General features: G+C 41.5%; 1 protein-coding gene across 2 annotated transcripts; it reads right to left on the reverse strand.

Annotated features, from left to right (window-relative positions):
• Positions 1–689: 689 nt before the first annotated feature.
• On the reverse strand, positions 690–19,779 carry LOC133454618 (rhotekin-like). Of its 2 annotated transcripts, none has more exons than XM_061733341.1 (13): positions 19,736–19,779; positions 17,725–17,924; positions 16,117–16,169; positions 15,978–16,031; positions 15,747–15,864; positions 15,391–15,660; positions 14,781–14,875; positions 13,888–13,994; positions 13,668–13,787; positions 12,386–12,548; positions 11,121–11,219; positions 6,835–6,922; positions 690–1,253 (listed from the first exon to the last, which is right to left on the reverse strand). In XM_061733341.1, the coding sequence occupies exons 1-13, from the start codon at positions 19,751–19,753 to the stop codon at positions 1,247–1,249; spliced, it is 1,392 nt and encodes a 463-aa protein (XP_061589325.1). In that variant the 5' UTR covers positions 19,754–19,779; the 3' UTR covers positions 690–1,246. The 2 variants fall into 2 exon arrangements, with proteins under 2 accessions (XP_061589325.1, XP_061589324.1); XM_061733340.1 differs by having other exon boundaries at positions 13,659–13,787.
• Between the last annotated feature and the right edge of the window lie 1,000 nt (positions 19,780–20,779).

Genomic DNA, 20,779 nt, shown 5'->3' on the forward strand with positions numbered 1-20,779 from the left:
TGTTGGAAGTGTCCAGGTCAAAGCAGAATCACTGGGGTGACCGAGCCTTTTCAGTTGCCAGCCCAGGCTCTGGAATAAGCTCCCCTGTGAGATACGTGCGATCTCTGACCTGGGCCTTTTTAAATCTAAAATGAAAACGTATTTATTCAGGCTGGCTTTTAATACCCAGTAGTGTGGCGACACTTTTTTTTATACTTTGCTCTTGATGTTTTATATGTTCATATGTTTTATCCTTGTTTTATTTTGCTGATTGTATGTTTATTATGTAAAGCACCTTGGTTCACCTGTAGGTTGATGTAAGGTGCTATATAAATGAATTACATTTACATTTACATTTACATGAAGACATCTGCAGTAGTGCGAAGTCGATGTAGGTTCCAGATTGAAGTAAAATAAAAAAATGTATCTTGAAAGCAGGGACTTATCTTCACCTGAAGCATATTTTTGGCATTAAATCATATAATACTGTTATTAATTTACCTGATTTGGTTTTAATCCTTAATGAACACTGCAGCTGAGTGTTTTCAAGAGGGTGCAAAAACAATAATTTTCTCTTGTATTAACCAAAAATATATCTGCCAATAGAGTAAGAAGTAGTTTGATTAGAAGTCTTAAAACTATGAAAATAGTCTGGACACATTAATTCTTGCAATGAACTCATTGAAACAAATGTGAATATTTAACTTCTTATAGTTTACTTTTTGCTGTGGAGAGTGATATATAATATATAAACGTGTTAGAGAAATGTTTGACGGTCATTTGCACCATTAAAAACAACATATTGAACAAATGAGGATGTGTATCCACGGGACGACCAGCGTTCGGTCACTGGGAGGCGGAAAATAAATCATTGCCGCATGAGTCATCAGCAAGTGAGCCAGACTCGGTATGGGGTTTAATACCAAAGTTTGGATGCCAAGCCGTAATTCCTGATTGCTTCAACTATCACAACGGAGGGTGGATGCATCAACATCACCAAATTAAAAACAGCAGGGCATGTTGTGTCCATGGTTATATTTACAGAGACTTATACTGGGAGACCTTCCAGCATTTACATATCATTTATTTCAATTGACTCATTCCTTCCTATTACCATTGGCTAAACAGAAAGATTAATGAAAACAGTGACAATGACACAGGAAGACCGGTCTCCTTGAAGAAGGTAACTATGCTCGTCAGGCCCAAGTCCCCCTTGATCAGGTCGGGTAATGAGAACAGAAGCGGTCCCCGGCTTCTCACAAGGAGTTTAGTAACTGCATGAAAGAAAAAAGGAAAATTGTAGTACAAGGTTATAAAATAATAACAGTGTCCCAAAACTGTGTTTAATGTGCTTGTATTCATCTCTTTCTTCTGATATTGAATTGCCTGTGTAAAATTAGGGTGGTGACATGTTTTTTTGGTAACATGCACACACCCCTATTAACATTCTTATCTACAAAGAGTGGCACATCACCCCCTCCTGACAGTTGAAACTATTCAGACGAGTATCTATCAAAACCAGTTTCTTCTTATCCGAGAAGTGACAGGTATGAGGAAATACGTTTGTTTTCCGTCTCATTTGGAACAAGGCAGGTCATGCATTTTACTTACAATTATTATATCACCCATCAAATTAATACCAACGTGGCATTGTTAGTTTGGTTGTAACTTTCTACCCAGTGAGTTCCTAAACGGATTTGAATTGTATTCGCATCTTGTTTTATCTTTGCTGGGATTATTTCAGGCTCTCTAGATAAACTAACCACGCAAGAAATCGCTTTTTTTTTGTTGAGATTTAGAAGAGTTGGCATTTGAGATTGTGTCAAACTGTCTTTAAAATTTGCTGACAGTACATCAGCGATAGCTTATCTCCATCTCCATCAAACTAGAGGAAAATCCCAGCTACGCATACAATGCATCAGATGTATACAACCCCTGCAGCCCCAGACCGGGTGGTTATGAATGCAATGTATTGGCCGTCTCATTACAGGAATTATGTAATGCACCAGTGGAAACATAAATATTCAAACAAAGGCAGCATTATCGTCTTAGGCTGTTCCCTCGCACATATCAACTATCAGACCCAGCAGTATAACCTGTTTTGTCTGACATCGCATGACCAATCTACGGTCTCTGTCTGTACACAAACAAGCACACTTCTGAACAAGAGGAGTATTATGCACAGATTTGACTTGTAACTCTTTGTTTGCTTGATGGTGTGAGAGGTCAAAGTGCAAGTCTGTGTTTGATGTAATAACCCAGTGTGTCCAAGAGGACCATTACAAACAATATAGGCATTGTGTGCATGTTCAAACTTGTAAGTTTTGTTTGCTTGCTGGAGTAAGAGATCAGTTTGTAAGTTAGCGTTTGATGACATCGCCTACATTCTACAACAGGACCATTATGTGTTGCGGGCAAAAAATATTTGCCTTGCTTAGCACTAATCCCATCCGTTAAGTCATATTACTGCTGAGCTTGAGTCATACATGAAAGAGAAGATTGTGACTTGTGCCACTGCCCATTATTGCTCTCAATAAACTGACTCAATGAGCTAAATGATCTAAATAAGTAGCTAGTTACACACCACCAACTGAATTGAAGCTGAAATAATTCTCCTCACTGTGCCTTTAGTGTATCTATTGCAAATAAAGACATGGTTACACTGAGTAGTCAAAATGTCCAATGTACAAATGTCCCATGTCCAATATTAATTTGAAATTGGGATGCAACGAAAAGTTGATCTAGGATTTTTTTTTGTGCAGATGCATTGAATAAAACCATGTATCGTGGACAAGCAGGTCTTTACTGCTTGAAAGGAATGCTCAATTATAGTTGTATAGGGTGGTTAAATATAGACTACGCTGCAGACTGCACTCTCAGCTTGCCGGTTTCTAAGTTTTTCAGGCCCCTAATCATTGATGCATGTTTCTACTATCAGGAACGGCCCTGCAACAAGAATGTTCAGGAACAAATGACGGGGCCCAAACACGTCCCTACTCAGGGTGGCTCACTGTGCAAAACTGCACAATGAGAGAGGGAGATGACGATCAGTCAATTCCGGCACTCGTGGGCCAGTTTCCTGCATGCCTTAGATGTTTCTCTGCTTCAGCACAATGTGATACAAATAACTGTGTCATTATCAGACTTGTGCAGACCTTGATGACATGCCGATGGTGACCAACAATTAAAATCAGATGTGTTAAAGCAGAGAAACATCTAAAACATTCAGGACACCGGCTCACAAGGATCGGAATTTAGGATCCCTGTTCTAGAGTACGAGCAGTCCTTTTTTCATTCATTGCCACAGCACAATGTAAACAAACAGCAAACAGAAACTCGGCAACCATCTCTGGTCCTTCACCGTTGATCTCATATAGTTTGTTTCTTTTCTCACCAAGATCTTTTGTGAACTGTCCCTGTCAATGTCGACGAGAGGTACCGAGTCATTCGGTAGCCAATGAGCTACTAAATCTCAAATATGTCCCAACTCCCCACTGCAGATAGACGCAGCGCTGCTTTGACACTCGTTTCAGAATTGCAACCGCAATGCACAACTGAGAAAAAAGGTTTGAGAACGAAGCAATAGATTATAGATTTTGGGTTCGGATTCATAATACATTTTATGTCAAATTAACGCCATGGTTTTTCTTCTTCTTTTACTTTTTGGTGGTTGGCGTACAGTGAAAGTGATGCTCTATCACCCCCAGGTGGCATTTTGCAGCCATTTGCTGGGTCATTAGATCCTACCAGGTCCATCAGAATATCAGTATAAATGGAAAAGACCCAAGACAAGGTAGTCACGGTTCCAGCCTCCAAGGTTTGACCTGAACCCTCTCTAATGGAAACACAGCACACACAAAGTTCTATAAGGAAGGAACTACATACTGGTTTAGCAGGTTTTTAGAGTACACAACATGACACTATAAAAACAAATTACACTATGGGAAAAATGGAAGGCAGTGACGTGACTGCTCTGACAAGCTTGTACTCGAGTGACACATTCTATTTTGGGATATAGTATGCAAAGCAGATGCACAATAGCAGATGTCTTTTTTTTTGTCTGCATATACATTAATGGTTACCAAGCTGGTAAAAACTTGAGGCATATATATATACAGTATGCATATATATATATCTTTTTTATATGGGGGGGTCGGGTGGGGGGTGGGGGTGAGGGGTGACATCCGCTGTTAGTCTAAAACGCGAAAAACACAGGGAAACGCACAACGAGCACACAAGCCTTGGAGATCTGTAAGAGAAAAAATAAACAGACACGAGAACAGGCAGAGACATAAGTATGTAGGTGAGTGAGCAGGTGTGTATGTCTGTATAACTGTGTGTGTGCAAAGCCAAAACGATGCTCTACCTGAACTGTAACTATAGTGGAGGAGGGAGGGCGCAACCCCGCCACCTGAGAGACCAGAGGCCGACAAGGAAAAACCCGGATCCAGGCCACCAGCAACCCCACAGAGGGCGAGAAAAGGGCGGGAGGAAACTCACTGCCAGCGAGGCCCGCCCCCTCCCAGCGGCGACCGAGGGAACCCGCGGGCGGAGCCCCCACGACCACGGGAAGAGGCAGCTAGGGAACCCACAGCGGTGGACCAGGACCCAGGCGAACTCCGACCACCCGGCATGGGCCGGACATGCAGCCAGGAGGCCCACACCCCCCAGGCCAATGACCCCCCACCCGGCGAGAGGCCAGCCTGCCCAGAGAGACGGGGCCACGTCGACAGTGAGGGGGGGACCGGAGACGGGCCCGGAGAGAGGGAACCCCCCAACAAGGCGACACCCGCGCGGGCCCGACAATATATATATATATTTTAAGTATATATATATATATATATATATATATATATATATATATATATATATATATATATATAATTATTATTATTAAGTATCTCTATTTTTTTTATTTTTTTTTGTCCTGCTGATGGAGGCCCAAAATTTTGTGCATCTTCCATCGCAGGATCCTTACATACCCACACTCACCGACAAAGACATGGACACTCATTCTCTCACCATTCCCCACTCCCCAGGGGGGTCCGGCACCGCCAGGCAGCGCGGCGAGCCCACGCCAGGACCCGGGCACCATGACCACCCCGCCCCAGGCCGGCACGGGAATAGCACATGTCTTGCTGCGCTGCAGCGTCCCGTTTTAAACAGCTGATGCCACCAGAAGCGAGTGCTATCCAGATCCATCAGCCATCTTCTACCTATATCTACCACGGTGATGAGTTGCATTTGTGATGAACAGCTATCATTTCTCAGAACCACATGGAAGACATGATGGATATCATTTTTGACTAGTCAGGTAGTTGAAACGGAAATTATCAACAAGTTATTTGACTACCTACATGATTGCTGGTTGCAGTCATACCTAAAAACATCACTTCTGAACAGCAGAGGGCATTTTCTCTCCTGATAAATTGAAATACTAGTTTAAACTCACTACTGTCAAATACAGGCCCTAAAATAGGCCTTTCATTACATACATTTTTAATTATTTGATTTTATACTTTATATTTGAAAATACTTACATTTATCAAAGTTATTTATCTTTATCCATTTATGCGCTGGCTGGCTTATTCATTCTTACTATCTTGGAGGATTTAAATGTTGCATACATTTAAAATAACATCACACCCAAAGATGCTCTTAGATTTTACTTAAGTAAGCAGATTGCAGTGTTTATGTTTTTCTTCTTTAGCTCCTCTAATGTAACGGCTACAGTGTGCTACGCACTGTTACCGCCATGAACTGCCAACTGCAGACTGAAATCATCTGTCAATCAGTATTTTGGTATATTGGTCACAGACATTAATGGCGCCATCTATAAGCATTGTCTCTCTTAACATCTTTTATACTTATTCAAACCGCATATCATCACTCTTCCACATACAGTACATGCTTCACTGGATTCAATGTATTAGCTGCAACCATGTTCTTACCAAACTTGTTTAGCTTTCAAGTTTCCTATGATCACCTGCCTGCCTTTTTTCCCCCTTTTTACTATTATTAAATGCCCCCTTACACCTGCCTGGAAACACCCTACATAAAGATTGGAGTTATGTAGTGTATTCTGAATGTTTTGCAGTGCCACAGAAACTAAAATTTCCTCTGATAACCGCTGTTTAGAGGCAGGTACTGTACATATCTGTTTGTGCGAGCAATAAGCAATCGTCTCAGGAGGACAGTGACTCATTCTTTACCTGATGCAGCCGTGTCTTAACTGAACTTGAATCTGTCAATAATCTGCGGATAACAACTTCCTTTTTGGATTACACTGTGCTAACAATAAACACAATTAAAAAATGCTTGAAAAAATGCATTTAAAAATGCTTGAGTTAACATCATGTTGGTCCTTATTTTAAAGTCTTTACCATTTAATAACAGGCCTAGGACTGTTTTTACGCTGGAATATTCCTGTAATATTTTGAGATTTGAATTTGAATTGAATCGCACTGTATTTCAATAGACTGCACTGAACTTGTTTACTTTCTGTCTCAAGTACCTTGAAATTACTTTTGTTGAGAATTGGCTCTGTACAAATCAAGTGAAGTAAAGTGAACTGAACAAATATGTACTGCTCTGGCCAAATACTGTACACGAATACAATTTTTTTTTAAGTAAATTAAAAGTAAATAAATAATGCACCAAATAATGCAAATTTTAAACAAATACATTTTAAAATTACTCAATGATACAAAAAATTTGTGTTTTTAATTTCAATATATAATAAACACTTAAAAATATGATTTTCTGTGTTTATTTAATACATCAGGAATTGAAGAGTTACTTTTAGTTAGAAAGCCAAACTGTGGGAAAAATCTTTGTGCGAGGCAGGAAACATACCTTTCACTGTAGTATGACGACAGCAAGGTGCGAATCTCGTGAGATAGATCGTGAACCACAGGACCCATTCTTGGAGAAGAGGGCGTTACTGAAAATGGACAATAAGGAAACAGAATTTACTGTAAATTTATATGATCAAACTGGAGATCACATACTTTCAACACTTCCTTTGTACCATTTTTATGTACTTATTATGTACTTATTATGCACTTTTTCTCTTCACACTGACGTTCTTTTTTGTTTGTTTGTTTGTTTTTATAATTGAATGTCGAACTACAAAGGGATCATTTGATTACACACCTTCATCTGATGTGCCAAATTTTATTTTTATAATTGGTTCGTGCCCTGGGCTGTGGTGAAAGATTCTTTGATCTGCATGACCGAAGTGTTTGTCTGATGGTGTTTGGGATGATGGATACGATGACAGTATCTGGCTTGTTGGGTTGCGTCTTTATCATTAGGATCATTCAACCATGTCTGTCTACTTTGAATATAGTTGTTACTGCAACCTGGCCCAGATAAACTCTGAATCTTTGCAAATTATTTTGTTTTTGCAAATTCCAGAGATTGAGCAATGTTGCATGTTGACTGTAACGTTCTGATGCTTACAATGATAAGATTGTTTGCACCATTTAGAGCATTGAGAGCCAGAATGTTCCATTACATGCTTTGTGGCTTTTTTCTTCTGTATGGAGCTTTTATTCATTTTTCTTAGTTAAACATTATTTGCAGACATATTACCCTCATTTAATTGGTACACTCAGTCACAAGTCAAAGTTAAATCAGCTACTGTATATTTATTAATAATGGATCAAATGGACTCTTAAATAAATGGGTTCCCTCATAGTGACAAATCCCACTGAGAACCTTCCCATACTCCATCCCTTTGCTGCTCCGATTCATTTTCCCTCTTTGGATATAAGTGCAGCTCATGGAAACAGCCTGTAGTTTCCCAGCTCAAAACCAAACAGCAGAAAGGCTGAGCACCTGACAGGTCGGTGAATATTCTGGAACGATTAAAAGAGAATCATCAGCGGGGTCATGTTAAATTGTTAAATTCACACTCAACGAAAGTGCGAAGTGTACTTTACTGTCGACTGCAAGGTTGTTCACAAGTTAAAACTGGAGAACCTCTTTTAATATTCCGTTTTTTTTGTTTTCACTATCAGGAAAATGCAACTTCATACGAATAAACCACAGAAAAAATGTCTCAGCATGCCATTATTTAACAAGAGAAAGAAAAACATAAATCGGGGCAGCACTATGTAGGCTCCTGATTCAGTAACTTGTAGTTCCTGTTTTAGCTCCAATAACTGGAAGTTCTTGCTTTCTGAATGACTTTATCTGCCTTTTGAATCACTGTGAACAGATTTTGCCCCATTTTTCTCTACGACATCTCTTCAGGTCATTGACGTTTTGGGGTTTTCACTTCTCCGCCGCTCATTCCAAAGCGTTGATGCTCCAGATCTCTGTTCCATTGTACGTGCTGGACAGTAGGCGTTTTTGCTGAAACATGGCAGTGGGTGCTAAAGAAACACATTCATGTTGGTGACGTTGCTCCAGGAGTCTGATGATTGGTTCAGATGGAGTTTTGTGAACCTCAGCTGTGCTACAGGTTCTTTTGGGAATGCTTCCAAATGAGCTGTTCTTCCCGTTTTCTATCTTTTCAGTTGTGGCGTAATGACAGGGAAGTATTTTAACCTGTTACCATTCCTGTAAAATTTGCATAAAACTTTTGAAAGGTAAAACTCATAAAAGTTTTTCCCCCAACTGTCAGAATCATTATAAGGGCTAATAGCATTGTGTAATCTAAGTTTGAACACACTGAAATAGAAGGTTTTTATTACCAAGCGAGCTGTTCTTCCAGTTTTCTATCTTTTCAGTTGCGGCGTAATGACGGGGAAGTATTTTAACCTGTTATCATTTCTGTAAAATTTGCATAAAACTTTTGAAAGGTAACACTCACACAAGTTTTTCCCCCGACTGTCAGAATCCCTATAAGTGCTAATAGCATTGAGTAATAAGTTTGAACACGCTGAAATAGAAGGTTTTTATTTCCAGCGGAAATTTGTTTTGTAACCAGATGTCTGCAGATGAGTGTAGCTGTGACTTATTAGCTGGAAAACACAATGGCACTACAGCATGAAGCCTTATCTAGTGCAAGTTCAAATTTGATAACAATACCAGAAAAAATTAGTATTTTACACATGTTTTTGTAAGATTGTGTCTAGACCTTTCCAAAAATGGCCATTTGGAGATGCCAAAAGGACATCTTGGATAACCATGGTCACATATCTAGGATAAAAGGGCATAACTCTTGAACCCTTCAACGTACAGTCATAATTTGAAAGGTAATGAAAGGTGACACTTAGAGGTATCCTATCCCATATCCAGATTCACTATCAATATTGCTGAAAAAAAGTTACTCAAACATTAAGCTAAATTTGCATATAAAAGAGTCAAAACACGTATGCACGTTTCATTGGCTGCAAGTAATTCACTTTATGCATGAACTTCCTTGTTGTGGCTTTGTTACCACCCCCTGAAGCGGCATATTGTTGTTTTCAGAATTTCATTGGCTAGCCACTATACAATGTGCCAGTCAGCAGCACAATTGGTTCCAACTGGCTAATTTTTTTCATGACAAAAGGTTCTTTTGGGAACGCTTCCAAACAAGCTGTTCTTCCAGTTTTCTGTCTTTTCAGTTGCGGCGTAATGACGGGGAAGTATTTTAATGATTTCCAATTATCAATAATCTTTCCAACTATTGATTGTTGAACTCTAACTTATGTCATTTATAACTCTGTCCAGGTTGATGAAAGTTGCTTCTCTGAGACCAATGCTGGATTAACACAGCAGCGATGCGTGTTTCATCTGCGTCCAAACCGCGTCAAAGGTGGAAGCGGGTCGTTCTGAACACAGATCACAGGACAATAGAGGAAAAAACGAATCATCGCCATCTTCAACTACCTGCATGTTCGACAAAAACAGAGCCCAAAAATGAGGGTTGGCAGATGTGGAAAGCATAGACAATCCCTCCGACGTGCGTTGCCAGAACGCTGCTGTGTCAGTCCAGCGTAACCCTCATTTTATACTCTTGGGATCGTGTTAAAACACACCTGAATGCCGCTCACAGAGGCCTGCTCACCTCCCAATGCTCAGTTCAATAATGCTGGATAACAAATAACACCCACTGTAAATTACCTTCTTAAATCCTATGGAAGCAGCAAAGGGGTACTTAATATTGCTCACATTATTTTTGTTGTTGTTTTTTTCTTTATTTCTTATTTATTTTTTTCTGCGTACAGTTTCATGGATTCATTACGTGCCTTTTGGAGTTTAAAGAGATCCCACCAATGGGAGTTACAGTACCCAGCGTTGTAGCGTACCTGAGACGATTTAATCGACATCACTGTGAAAACAACTTGCATATTATCTGCCAGAAAGCCTCAGATTTGTCTCGTCACGCTTCTTTGTCCCCCATTTTCTCAGAATGTGATGTGGAAGTATGTCTCTATTACTACAATGAACCTGCAGGACAGAGTGGAGAGGGGAGAGGAGGCTTGCTGGAGGAACTAGAAGCAAGGATGCTCTCCTGCAGGCCTCAAACTGCAATCTTTATATACAGTAGTGATTATTGCATTGAAACTGTCTGTATGGGGCTCCAAGAGAGGAGAAATCTTTTGCAGTGGGGCTTTAAAATGAAGCAAGTATATATAATTATCTTCGCTGCATGCCACCGTGCCTCCTCTGTTCCTATATTCTGAGTTTAGTGCTGCAAAAACAAATTTCTATGGCAGTAAAAAAGCCTACTTTCAAGAAAATTAGAAGACTTTTCCTACCATTTTGCTAGTTTTAAGAATTTAGTCAAGAATAGCTTTTTTTACCCCACTGGCAGAGATATTTTTGCTTAAAATGAGACAGTTTTTGACTACTTTGGAATGTTAGGCCTATGGTTATTTTACGCTGCTCTTTTTGCAGTGTAAAATGAGGTTTGGGAGCTGAAAGGCAACTAATGCTGCAGCTGTTTGGAACATGCTGCTGCAAAAAAAATTTCCTTTTTCATTTAAGCATGTAAGCCTGTTGCTGTCGGACCGAAAATTACATCATGAATTATTAAAAACCACAATACAGAGTGTTTAAGAGCACACTGATTCGTAAAAATCTAAATATGAGTGATGAATGGCAGCGATTTGATGTTAAACATAAAGAGGCTTCCAGGTTTTAATCAGTTAAAATCACTGAAATGCACTGAGGTGAGCATGTGATGTCACGCTTGTCACTACCTATTTCATGGTACAGAGATCCTTGCTTCATGGCATTAGGCCTCCTGGAGTTTGCTGGTTCAATTCTCATGAGGAGATCACAACATGGCCCCCACTGGCCTGAAAACAAAGATATATCACAGCACATAAATGGCAGGAATTACAACGTCAAACTATTCATGCAATAGTTGGAAAGAAAAACCGCAGTCTTTTTTAAGAGTTTTTCTGTCTGTCTTTCTTCATAAAACCCTGACTGAGAAAGCATTGGGGAGATGTGGAAAACTAAAAACCAATGCAGTGATTTTGACTGTTTATTTGACTTGTACTTGACTCTTTGCCAACTATATAAACCCACAATGTTTCATGTGTTTTCTCATACCGTCAGCTTAATTTAAGTTGTTAGTGCACCGTTGTTTTGTCATGTGAAGCCTGCAACACCTTCCAGACACATGAACTGTGTTTTTATGTAAAGGATACAGAGTGGTGACGTCTTTCATCTCAGTCTGCATGGTCCCACTGCTTTCTGTTTTTGTCTGAAGCATACAGAAGCCCATTTCTTCCATAAAACATGAATTCACCGTCTACTCTCATTTTTCCGGCTCTACTGGAGCCCATCCCACCTGTCTTTAGGTGAACAGTGGGAGGTCACTAGTCCAGTGGTATCATCCTTCTCAGATCCCTCAGGCATTTTATTGGCCCCATTTCAGGACTAGATTAGCATGATGCTTATGTGTTATGTTAATGGGTGAACGAGCTAAAATCTTCACGTACTCTTCACATAACCTTGTCCGGAGGCAGCGTCTCTCTTTTCCTCATCCAGGCCTTTGTAATGTGTGCAGGATGTGGTTTTGCATTGTCTCGCTGAAAACTTCAGGTTCATTATGTCTGTAAATGAAAAAATGCTTTTCTCTTTTTGTCCCCTTATATTTTCCACGTCATGACTATTGTTATTTCCTGCTTTGGTGGCTGTTTTTCAAACATACAGGTTGATTATTATTTGTGTTGAATATATATATATATATATATATATATATATATATATATATATATATATATATATATATATATATATATATATATATATATATATATATATATATATATATATATATATATATATATATATATATACACACATTTTCTCTATTATGTCCCATCTAAGAAACCTGAATGTTGCCTCTCAACCTGCTCAAATTCAAACGTCTTTTGCTCTTGCAGAGACCAACTACAAAAGTGTCTTGGAAAGAAAAAAAGGTTGTTTTTTTTTTCTTTAATTAAGGTCCTACCAAGGTTAAAGATGTGTTGTTGGAGGGCCTTGCTCCAGAGATGTATGTCTTCAGCAATTTCCGTGGTAATGGTGTAGGTTACATCTTCTCCTTGAAGCTGCGCTCTGATGTTCACGTTCTGGCCGTGGACAGGATCGTCGTCAGACACATAGACGCATGTGTCCTGTCACAAAAACGCACAGGTTCATTTACTTTGGCAGGATCTGATAAGATATGAGATGTAAATGTACAGTTCACAATAAATCTCTGCAAACTAAAACATCCTGCTCCAAATATACCGGCTACAGTCCATAGGAGCTAGAGAGGTCCATAGAATTTGTTAAATATAGTCAAGTTTAAACTGGAGGTCAAGTCAAAAACATAAATTCGAAAAATTTAGGACCCATGTGGGAGACCTGAAATAGAAGTAAACCATACTTTTATTTTAGTAGTCAGAAGACACCAATCTTTTATTGAATCATTTTTCTACTTTTCTATTTTTCAACTATGAAGCCTGCTGCACGGTATCCACCAGAGTTTCTGGGTGGAGTTCATCACTTTCTGGAATGACCACTAGGGTCAGGCTCCAATTCTCCATCGACCTCCATGTTCAAACGTCCACATTTCCAGCAGAAATAAACATATTTACAGCCTGGTTCAAGGAACAGTTTTCTGGTCTCTGTTGCTACACAACATACCCATGACAACACAACGATCAGATTGCCCGTCACCCCCACCGGTAATTAATTTTCTGCTATTTTGAAAGGACCCGTACGATGCTGGTACTTGCAACAGCGGAGTCTATCCATAAACGATGCTTGGACTATCACTGTTCGTTCAGGTTTATGAGCCTTTAAAAAAGTCAGTTACTGCCAGAAACCCAGAATTGTTTAACTTCTTCGTTTGGATTCAGTTTAAAACACTCGAGGTCCATTTGGGGGAACACATGCGATATCCACAGCTGTGTTTCCAGTGCAACATGGCAGGAGAAAGAGGAGGAAGAAACACCCTTTCTCAGGTTCATTTTCAGACACAAGCAGCAAACAATGTGTTCATCTGAAACGGCGGGTATTTGTATTCTTATTTACGATTACATTATTTAAATAATCTAAAGCAAAACGTGACGGAGAAGCGAAGATTCCATTCGATGCTCATCCACATCACCGGTATCTTTTCAGTTTAATTCAGTTGCGCCCTCCTGTGGCCTTGGCTTGTAACTGCAACCAGCATGAACAAAGCCAGACTCCAGCTCTTCATTCACCATTTTTATGGCTTCCCTTGGGAAGAGACCAACCTTTCTTACGGGGATCACAAGCAGCGGCCTCTCTTCGGTGTCCAGGTCTTCTTGAGTTTGATAACAGAGAAGACTTTGGCTCCTGATGGTGGCGTGGAAGGTCTCCCAGCAACTGGAGTCCTGGTTGAGCTAAGGGAAGGAGGGCACAAAGTAAACAACTAGTGTGATGATACAAATGATCACATTTTAAAAAGAAAGATGGGGAAAAAACATTTTTAGATGCAGTCACCTTGACCTTGACTTGACCCCTCATCACTGCCTGGGTCATACAGTGAGGCTGAGCTACAAAGCGACAGCACATGCTGCCATACAAGGGCAACCAGAACGGACTGTCCTCTGGAAAAAAAGGGGAAATCACTCAGATCCAGATCAGAAGAGTAAAAAAAGTCCAAGATACTTTGTTTTTTCTTGTCAGGTTTGTTGTACATCCAATTCTGCATCTCAGTGCATTAAAAAATGCTGCTACAATTTAGTGCTAAACAAGAAGCGAAAGAAAAGAACATTGATGTTATGTCAAACAGGTGATTGTAATGAAAATCCATGAGGAGTACATCTCTGAAGAGCAAAGTTGGACATAGGATATCCCATCTGTCGACAGATGTACCAGAGAAATCACTAAAAACCATGTTTATTATCAAATTGAAAGGTGAGGAGGAGTTTCAGGGCATAAAGACCCCTATGACTCCTCTAATCCATCAAACGCTGCTGCATTAAATATCATCAATCAACAGCTGATATAATAATCTGCGCAAATCAAACTCCGTGGAATAAGCAGAAGCAGAAATATGGCTTTAGAAAGTGGGAAAAACTTTACTGTTACAATTTCTTTTTTTTTTAAATGTTTTGCAGGTCTGAAATGCAAAAAAGTGATGAATATTAAATTAAATGAAGCTGATGAGGGAAAAAAAGATAAAACATTTTTAGTTTGCCTCGAAATAAAACGGAAGTGAAAGTAAACTGAATAAATGATGAACTCATTTATATTCTATTTGGCTTCTTCCAGTTTGTGATTGCAGTTATCAGTTACCACATGAGACAGAAATAAATAAATGTGCACAAGACTGAACACAAGAGAGAAGACATAAGGAGGCAAAAAGAGGAAAAGAAGAAAAATACAATCACCTGATGCTGAAAATGTGAGATCATGTGCTTTTAGACCTTCCTGGATGTGTTTGATGGTCAGAGTCGTGTGAGCCAACAGGTTGTACTTCGGGCCCCTTTACACAGAAAACAGCAAGCGCCCTCAGTGACCTGAAAACGACCCAATAAAACAACCCCCTCTAACCACGTGGAGGCACGCAGATGCTTGATGTTCACTAAAGAGTCCCCACTCATGTTCATGAGTGGGGCTTGCCGCCACCAGTGGCGGACCTAGGGGGTGGCTACTTGGGATACAGGCGTTTCCCTTTTGTTGCTGTGTCAAGTCGAGTGCCTGAGCTGCAAATTTTTAAACGGATAGGCTAGTGGTGGATTTCAATTGAATCAGAAGCCACCCCGCTCCGACGAATGCGCTCGCACATGGCTAAGCCTCTGATCTCCTAGAATCCTAGATCCGCTCGTGGCTGGCACGTCTTGTAATACCACTGTGTGCCACTAGAGACGACCTTTGCTGTCTCTCACGCCGAAAGGCAGACGCGTGGACTTTCCTGCCATGTGCTGCCCCCATGTGGTCAGAAGTGGTACCGCCACACATAGTGGCTTTAATGCACGTCAGAGAAACTGTCACACTCACAGTGCAGACTGGTCAAGCGATAGAGGCAGGGACACCCGTCCCGGTCTCACGTGTCGTCCAGCAGGAGCAGATCCACAAGCACCTGCGGAGTCAAACGCCGCTCTGATCTTTTTGCCGGAGGAACATCCCAGAGAGCCTCCCAGGGAGCCTCCCAGGGAGCTTCCCAGAAAGCTCAGTCTCCTGGGGACCAGGGCTCCCGGCGTGAAGTCCTCGACGGCACTGCTGCTGTAGAGCTCCACGCGGAGCTGGAACCCTGGACCCACGTCGTTGCTGCTCACACAGAAATGTTTAGCAAAGACAGCAATGAACCATAATCCAGGCCTCTGAGAGTCTGGTGAAACGTCTGGTGAACTTACAATATGATTGTGTTATCGAAACAGACATCAGTTAGAGTCCGGTCTACCATCACCAGATCTGTGTCATGGATCTCAGTGCCGCACTGAAGAAGGCAGAACACAGCACAGCGGTGCAGGTCTAAGAGTACACAGAGAAACAGATGAAAGTTTTCAAATGATTAGCATTCAAGTGCAAGTTGGGGTTTTTTCCCGATGATTTTAATTTCTGGTGAGGTTTATGTTGAACGTTACCGCCTTTGTTTTTAAAGTACTCCGAGTCCTTCCACATGAGGGGGATCCGCAGGTCTGCGGAGAGGAAACAACAAGTGTCAACTTCTGCAAAAGATTTGTGGGAAATGAATAAATGCAAAGAAGATGTTGTTACATTCACCTGAAAGTGCTATTTTTCCGGTACATGGTGCCACATCTTCATCTTCAGAGGCTCTGTAGTAAAATAGATTATTGATTAATCCTTCAGGTCGATTTATGTAGTTGTGTGAAAATAAAATGTGTTTTTACGAGGCCTTAAAAGGTGATAATTTTGGCCTTGAGAGAATGACCATGTGTGACATGTGACATGGGATCATTATTTTGCAAAAACTAAGCCAACATTGAGAAGAAGAGCCCGAAGACTGAGCACATCCTTCGCTCCTGAAGACATTAAGGTCTATAGCAGCCAGGCGCTGCTTATCAAATATATTTTATTAAGTGGTCTTTTGAAAGTATGATCAGCTCTATAAAAGCAGAGGTTTTGGCAGGTCTGGGGCATTCAGGTATGTGTTTACAGAATGCCCAACAGTACAGACATCAGCAGATCTCAGGGCTGCAACAACTGTTTTTCATGAATCTGGGAAGAGTTAAACATTTCCAAACTATTTGTTCATTCGTTCATTCATTTGATCCTTCCTTCATCCATCCACCCATCCATCCATCCATCCATCCATCCAGGTTGAGGTTGTGGGGTCAGTCGGGTCTCTCTAGCTCGTCCAGAAAGATGCCAAAGCATTCCGAGAACATCCATGAGAAACAATCCGTCCAGCATGTCCTGAGTCTTCCACTAGGTCCCCAAATTACCACGGAGGCATCAAGGGGGGATCCTAGCAAGGTGTCTGAACCACAGGGGGCTTCTTTTGGCATAAAGGAACCAACTGAGAAGCAACAGCTCTGCTCCAAGTCTCTCTTCGATGACTGGACTCCCCCCACCCCCCAATCATCATCTCGGTTGTGGACCACTCCAGTGAGCTAAAGATCCCTGCCTGGTGGTGCCAGCAGAACCACGACATGGAGTTCATCATTTTAATGCAAGAAAACTTCACAAGTGGAAAACATTCAAGAGAGCTTTCAATCTTTTTGAAAGCAGATAAAGACTTTAAACAAGCTTTTAATTAGACTAAGGCTTTGTCATATGTTTTTATTTCTTCTTGTACTTGTACTTTGTATTACCCTTTTAGTCCTATATTTGTGACTCGCTGTTGTGAAGCACTTTGTGGCTTTAAACCTCTGAAAAGTGTTATATAAATAAACTTAATTACTTACATACATTCTGTCCAGGTGAAAACATCCCAGCAAGTTCATTCTAAGTCCGATGACATGTTTCTAATTCACCCAAACACCTTCGCGCTACATAATCTTCTACGGTATACATTCAATCTATACACAGAAGTGCTTTTTTTCCTATAATCATACCACACTCAGCATATCAGGGGACATTGTGGAGTTCAGTTTCCTTCCCAAGGGCAGTTCAAAATGCCCCAGCAGAACCTTAGTTACCCAGGGAGCAACAGTTAAAACACTGCACACAGATGAAATGGAAGATCTGATCCCTGCAAAAAGAACGTGGCAGCAGAGCAACAGTTTGCAAAGTTGCATCTGAACAAAACACATGGCTGGAACAGCGTGCTTGGGAAAAACCAAACAATCTTGACCACAGCAATCACTCCTCTATATCCACCTATGCATTATATCCACTCTTAAAGTAAATCCTGGCTCTCCATCTGACCTGGATCCCACTCTCTCCAAGATCTGAGCTCTCCTCATCTGCTGCAGTTGGCTGAGAAAAGCCAGGATGCGAGTGTTGCAGGTCAGCAGACTCTTGGAGGCCTCCAGGGCCTGGTCTTTCTGGGAACAGGCAGCCAGCAGCTTACCAGCCCCCTCCCGCATGCGCACCTCCATCTCAATCTGCTGCAGCACCTTCTCATCCTGTTAGAGATTTAAAAAAACAATACAAGAAAACATATCACATGAGACTTTTCTTCTTTTTTTTTTTCTTAATCTGGCACCCCAGCTAGCCAGAGGGGGCACGGGGAGAACATGCAAACTCCACACAGAAACCCACACTTTCACCAACCCTACCCAGGGTGTGGGCGCTGAAGTCATGGGGGGAACTTAACACACACTTCAGCGCCCACAGCGTCCTCGGCGGGAATTGAACCCAGGACCTTCTTGCTGTGAGAGAGCTGCACTACCAGCTGCGCCACCGTGCCTCTATCACATGAGACTTTTGTATGATGTCACTACTTCTGCTGCTCCAACAGCCCTTATTTATTTTTAATTTATGTGTATTGTTTGTTGGCTCTGGCTCCAGCAGATCATTGGGACCCTGAATAGGAATAAACACGATTAGCTGATGCATGTATGACGAGGAGTTTACTATGCATCCATATCATCCATCCATCCTTTAAAAGGAGCTTGAGGCCGGATTGTGGCAAGATTTATGAAAAAAATCCGTATACATTTTAAGTTTTCTAGTAATAATGTCAGATGAAGCGTTCCAAACCCAAAAGAATGAGCCCTTTAGTGTATCTCTCCGTTGCCTTGAACAGGCTGTGTGCTGCAAAATGTGCTGCAATTCGGTCCCGAATTTCCCGCGCTGGGCTGCGGATGTGACGTCACATGACGCTGCATGCACGTTCTCCCCGTTCTCCCGTGCCGGCTTCACTGTTGGCTGCAGTACCCCCAACGGCCGTCGTGGTGAAGGGTGGCGCTAGAGAGTCTCATTTCTTAAAAGGAGCCTCAAGCTCCTTTAACTTTTGCTTAGCCAAGGTCGGGTCACGGGGCAGCAGCCTAAGCAGAGAGGGGCAAAGGCCTCCTTCTCCGGCTCATCCAGGAGAATACCAAGGTGTTCCCAGGCCAGCCCAGGGATATAATCTCTCCAGTGAGTCCCGGTTGGACATGCCCGAAACACCTCCCAAGGAAGGATGCCTGCATGGCCCCTCCTGGATAACTTGACTTCTCACCCGTCTAAGGTAGTGTCCAGCCCCCACTTTGGAGGAAGCTTATTTCAGCCGCTTGTATCTGATCTTAGACAGGACAGGAGTTTATGATGATGATAAAGGTCACCCCCTCAGGTATCAGCAGACATCATTTGATCAGGTTATTTAGCCTCAATGTTGATGTCACATCTATGAATTCTGTACAATGGTTTCACCAGGACTTAAGGTCCCCGCAAGGTGAACCGGGAATTAACCAGTCATGCATTTTAGGTGAAAACGCAGCTTTACGGATCATAATAGCATTGCATAAGTCTGTCACACTCTCTGTTGGCACGTTTGAATACTTTCTGACAAAACTAAAATATTTTTTACAGTAAATACATGCAATTTAAGACTTTTTTTCTCTTTCAAAACTTCAAGGACACAATGACAACTGCCAGTGATGAAGGTTAAAGGCAGCTTGTTTGAAAGAAATCAGTCTTCTAGTCTTTACCTCAGATACATGAAAGTTTAAATAACCTATCAATCCTCAAACTTCAGATCAATTTTCTCATGTAAATTAAAAACGTCATATTAAAAATAAAACAAAATGCCACTTAGAACTAAATGTAACTGAAATAAAACAATAAACTATCAATCATCTCTCTCTCTCTCTCTCCCTACATACACAGGTATATCATATATATATATATATATATATATATATATATATATATATATATATATATATATATATATATATATATATATATATATATATATATAGGGTCACCAGAAAAGCCATTTCCCCTGTCTGACCTGAGTCGGATCATTCATGGTCCTTCCCTCGCAGAACCCAGTCAGTCCAGTAACACCGAGTGAATGGCCGGTCTTATTTAAGGTGGACGTGCACACAGGCCAGCTAGTTACACAACAGAGATCAAAACAGCCATAAGCTTCCATACAAGAGGCTGCAGCAAGAGGATTAGGGGTCTCCAAGTCTGTTATTCAAGCGGCTCTATAATAAAGGTCTGTGTGTAGCATAGGTGGTTCAGATAACAACACAAATATTAAAAAAAGATCAATCTCTCTCTTTTTAAAGCATTACAGTTTATTATTTTCAAATAGGTAATTCCATCTGATTTAATGTATCCGATCAGCAATCAAGCCAGATCAAAAAGGGTCTACTGGTAAAAGTAAAAGGTATGACCATGTGATGTACTACTTATACAATACATGGCTGACGAGAGAATTAAAAAAGGGATGTAGACGGGCGATAAGGAACGATCAGATCCACAGGCGCTCTGTTTTACTCTCAGCCGCTCGCGGTTCCAGCTGATTTCTCATCTGCGTCGACACAAACAAAGAGGTTGCGCAATCGAGTACGTCACAGCAGCTTCACCCCAACCCGCCCACTTCTCACCTGGCTGTGGAAAAACAAACGGGGACAAAACGGGTGGAGCCGGGATGAGCCGCGCCGAGGCGAGTCGGGCTGAGTAGGTGCTAGTGGAAAAGCGCCATAAGCGTCCAACGGGACCATGCTGGAGTCTGCCAGCAGCTGGCATCATGGGTCCTGGACCTCCTCACAAACAGACCACAGTTTGTGAGGACAGGAGGCTGCGTGTCTGACACGGTGGTCTGCAGCACAGGAGCTCCACAGGGGACCGTCCTGGCTCCCCTCTTCACCGTCTACACAGCCGACGTCCCCCACACACAACAAACTGCCACCTCCAGAAGTTCTCGGACGACTCCGCCATCGTCGGTCTCATCAACAACGGAGACGAGAGGGAGTACCGAGAACTGAACCACAGATTTGTGAACTGGTGCCAGCGGAACCGCCAACAGATTAACGCTGGGAAAACG

This window comes from Cololabis saira, chromosome 11 (assembly GCF_033807715.1).
Source record: "Cololabis saira isolate AMF1-May2022 chromosome 11, fColSai1.1, whole genome shotgun sequence".
Lineage (NCBI taxonomy): Eukaryota > Metazoa > Chordata > Actinopteri > Beloniformes > Belonidae > Cololabis > Cololabis saira.